At 51.9% G+C, this 4,419-nt stretch overlaps 1 protein-coding gene across 1 annotated transcript in view; it reads left to right on the top strand.

The window, feature by feature from the left end:
- The window catches only part of LOC102250821 (E3 ubiquitin-protein ligase TRIM17), a 14,346-nt gene extending 11,889 nt beyond the window's left edge, over window positions 1–2,457 (top strand). The window contains exon 6 of the mRNA XM_005864895.2: window positions 493–2,457. Coding sequence (XP_005864957.1) covers window positions 493–1,040 — 548 coding nt within the window. The 3' untranslated portion in view covers window positions 1,041–2,457. The remainder of the gene's footprint in view (window positions 1–492) is intronic.
- Window positions 2,458–4,419: the final 1,962 nt, after the last annotated feature.

Genomic DNA, 4,419 nt, shown 5'->3' with positions numbered 1-4,419 from the left:
GGGGGACCCAGCTGGCCAGGTCTGGTCCAGAAGAAGTGCCCATCCCAGGGCCTGTGGTAGGAAAGGCACGGAGGCTCTGGTTCATGGCTGAGAAGCTGAGGGGTCAGGGCAGCCTGCTGAGGGAGGGCCAGCCAGGCTGGGCTGTCCTGGTGCATTTAGGAAAAGTGAAGGTTGGTCCATCAGGTGCCAGGACACCTGTGTAGGCCCAGGCCTGGGGAGCCCAGTATGAAAGCTGGGCTGAACACTCTGAGGATTGGAAGAGTAGACATAGAAAGGACTCCGGTTCCTCCTGAATTTCAAGAGAGTGAATTGCAAGGCAGTGTATGACCGCTTTCCAGAACATTCCGAGTTGCAACTGCAAGTGGTTAGGTGATCTTTCGAGGAAGACACAAGATGGAGAGCAGGCACTCTAGCCAACTGTAAGGGTGTTTGAGGGCAGACTTCATGCAGGCTGGCGGAAGGGGCCTGAAGTGACCACTGCTCTGTCTGCAGGGGACATAACGCTGGATCCGGACACTGCTAACCCTGAGCTGGTCCTGTCGGAAGACATGCAGAGTGTGCGGCGGGGGGACCTGCGGCAGCCCCTGCCTGACAGCCCCGAGCGCTTTGACCCCGGGCCCTGTGTGCTGGGCCGGGAGCCCCTGAGCTCCGGCCGCCACTACTGGGAGGTGGAGGTGGGCGAGCGGGCCAGCTGGGCCTTGGGTGTCTGCAGGGAGAATGCTAACCGTAAGGAGAAGGGCGAGCTCTTTGCAGGCAATGGGTTCTGGATCCTGGTGTTCCTGGGGGGCTTCTACAACTCCTCTGAGCGGGCCTTTGCCCCCCTTCGAGACCCACCCCGGCGTGTAGGCATCTTTCTGGACTACGAGGCCGGGCACCTGGCATTCTACAGCGCCACCGATGGGTCACTCCTGTATGCCTTCCCTGAGACGCCCTTCTCAGGGACGCTTCGGGCCCTCTTCTCACCTCTGTCTAGCAGCCCCACCCCCATGACCATCTGCCGACCCAAGGGAGTGCTTGGGGATGGGCTGGCTTCCCAGTGAGCAGGTGTCTCATGCCTTTGTCCTGCCTTTGAGTCTCCAAGGGTATCCTGAGCCACAGGAAGAGCTCCCAATGCCACTTTGTGTGCTTAGTAAAATCCCTCTACCTCTGTCATCCCCGGGAAGCCAACACTGTGGGGCCAGCAACATCTCCCAGGTGACCTTCCATGGCCATCTGATGTCACCAGTGCATTGCTCACAGTCCTCTGCATAGCCCAAGCCAGGGTCCTGGGGAGCTCTGTTTGCAGGAGCCCAGCTGGTCAGCGTTGAGGCCAGGGCTTGTGGAACTTTCTGAGGCTTCAGCCTGAGTCCTTGACAGCCCCAGGGCTGTATCCCCAAAGAGCTGCTGTCTTGTGAGGCCGCTGGGAGGGAGGTGAGTCCGTCAGCCTGTCTCAGGGTCTGGTCCTAGAAAATGGTGCTGGATGTGGATGCCCCATCAATCGGGGTGCAGCAGTCATCAGGAGAGGGGGGGCATGGGAAAGGCCAGAGGAAGAGTGCTCAGAGCAAAAGGTACTTAATAAGGGGTCTGAGGAACCTGGGTACAAGCCCTCAAGTCCCCCAGCATGGGCCACTGTGGGCTTCTGCAGAATGCTCCTTCCCACCCCAGAGCTGAGCACTAGCTGAGAAAAGACACTGGCCCTGCCTGGGGAAGGGGTGAAGCTGCGTAGACCCCCCCCCTCCCCCACTTCAATCCAGGATTTCTATTGGCTTGTTTTGGTGCTTTTTCACAAGAAGGTGTGTACCCCAAGATTTTATCTGTGGTAAGGACCATCCTTACAGTAAATAAACTAACCATTGTCTGTGATGCCACTTTTGAATTGGGTGGGAGAGTCCATGGGCAAAGGCCTACCGTCCACAGCAAAGTTGGGGACACAGTGGCTGGCTGCATTTCATGCAACTGCCATGGGATTCTTTTTTTTCAAATAATCTGATCAACAGCTCTAGGTTCCATGGTGTTCAATAGCTAGTTACTTGATTATTTATTTACTCATTCTCCCATTGTTGGACTTTTTTTAAAAATGTATGTACCACTTTGAACAATTCCTTCAAATTATGTACCCGGGAGGTTTTTCTCAGTCAAGCCAGGAGTCTGCCACTTTTCTGGCTGGGGAAGTTTCCCCATCCTTTCCCAGTTGACTGCCTACTGTTTCACTTCCTGTTGAGAATCTGAGGTACTGGTTGGTTCTTGCCTGAAGCAAGATTTGGACTTTGGGATTTCCTGGATGGCCACCGGAAGCCAGGAGGTGAGACAGCCTCGGTGAGAGTTTGGAGGAGCACACGACTGCCCCAAGAACAGCAGGATGGACACCTAACCAAGGCTTTGGAGCAAAGCTGGACACCAGTGTGAGGGAGGGAAAATATTCCCTCCACCCATCCGATCCCTGTCTGGAACCCGGGAATAAAAGATTAATGAGAAAAAGAAGTTTATTAACACATGCACCTCCTGCACATGGGAGACTTGCAGAGGAAATGAGTAACTCCAGCAGCAGCTTAGAAGTCCGGCTTCTGCTGCCACTGCAATAAGAACAAGTTTGTGGGAAATGACAGTCCGAAGCAGTACCAGGGTAGGGGCTGGTTGGGGGGTTTATGGAGATTCCCAGAGCCAACCCCATGCTGAGGGATCTTATTGTCTCCTGTGACTGACTCGGTCCTTTTAGGCAGGGGGAGGACTTGCAGCTTCTCTACTATCTGCCTATCAACTGCCTTTAGCTCAAATGATCCTGTTGTCAAACTGGGAAGTTTGGGATGGAATGTTCACACAACCATCACCAGGTGACAGAAGAAATGAGCTTAGTTGATGACCACACACACATGCTGGGTGCTCTGTCCACGCATTTTACCTGCTGAGCCAGTGGACCCTGTGATAGCTCCTCACTTTTCTGTGCAGCATGGACCACAGTAAAGGAAAGATTTTGCCCATGTAGCTGATACCTCAGAGTGGCTAAGAGCTACAAAGATGTGTCCCAACAAGTAGTGAGTGTCTCCAACACGAGCAGCAGGTGTCTTCTGCACTACTAGTGGGATCTCCTGTATTACCATGGGGTGCCCCCCCTACACTACCAGGGGGTGTCTCCTGCACTAGCAGTGGATGTCTCCAATACTGCTACTGGGAAGGGGACCTGGCCCTTGGTGGGTCTGCTTAGGGCAGCTGTGGGCAAACTACGGCCCACGGGCCGGATCCGGCCCGTTTGAAATGAATAAAACTAAAAAAAAAAAAAAAAAAAAGACCGTACCCTTTAATGTAATGATGTTTACTTTGAATTTATATTAGTTCACACAAACACTCCATCCATGCTTTTGTTCCGGCCCTCCGGTCCAGTTTAAGAACCCATTGTGGCCCTCGAGTCAAAAAGTTTGCCCACCCCTGGCTTAGGGCCAGTTGGTAGTATGTGGGTTCTTGACTTCATGCAGGAAAGATTTCACAACCCAAGTCCAGGTGAATTTTAGAGGACGTTTATTAAAGCTGGGGACAGTGAAGAGAGGGCCAGGGAAATGAGCCTAGGTTGGGGTGCTTTGGCTCACTAAGAAGTCAGAGAAAAGGGGGGCCTTGGGTCAGGTTCTGGGGGATTGTTTGGGATGAATTTGCTGCCCTGGTTTGCAAGCCTGGTAGTGTCCCTTGAACTACCAGTGTGTGTCTCCTGCACTAGCACTCTGTCCTCTGCCTGTGGGGAAGAGGGCTGGGGTGGGGGGAGGCTCAAAACACTTTCTAATTGTTATTGTGATTTCTTTTTTGGCACCTGGGTTATTTAGACGTATGTTTAATTTCCAAGTATTTTAGGCTTTCCCAAATTTCCTTCTGTTGACTTCTGATTAAACACCATTGTGGTAAAAACACAAACTTAGTTGTTTTATTGCCTGGCATATTGCTCTCCTGGAGAGTGGTCCATGTGCCTTTGACAAGAATGTGTGTTTAGCCCTTCAGTGGAGTGTTCTATTGTATCAATGATTGTACGGATGGGATTTTAATTTTTGGAGGGGACTGAGTGACAACACCATTGAAAGATTAATTTAGTATATTTCTCAAGAGAAGGAGGCATTCCTCTGGATTCACATTACTGCCTAGTGTCATTTCCTTTCTCCAAAATAGAACCATTCCTCCCTCTTCTCTCTGTGCTATCCTCCTATCTAATAAAAGAGGAACATGGTAATTAGCATAGGACCGCTACCCTTCCTATTGGCTAATCAGGGCGATATGCAAATTAACTGCCAGCCAAGATGACGGCTGGCAGCCAGGCAGTTGGAAGCGAACATGAGGCTTGCTTGCTTCAGTGAAGGAGGACTCCAACGTTCCCCGCCTGCCTTGCCGGCCTCTGAGCTGGCAGTTTGAAACATTGTAACAAATATAGAAGCTAAACAAAACCCCAGAAACCAGCTTTCAGCC

Source organism: Myotis brandtii, unplaced genomic scaffold (genome assembly GCF_000412655.1).
Source record: "Myotis brandtii unplaced genomic scaffold, ASM41265v1 scaffold193, whole genome shotgun sequence".
In the NCBI taxonomy this organism is placed as follows: Eukaryota; Metazoa; Chordata; class Mammalia; order Chiroptera; family Vespertilionidae; genus Myotis; species Myotis brandtii.
This window is presented reverse-complemented; position numbering and strand designations above follow the sequence as displayed.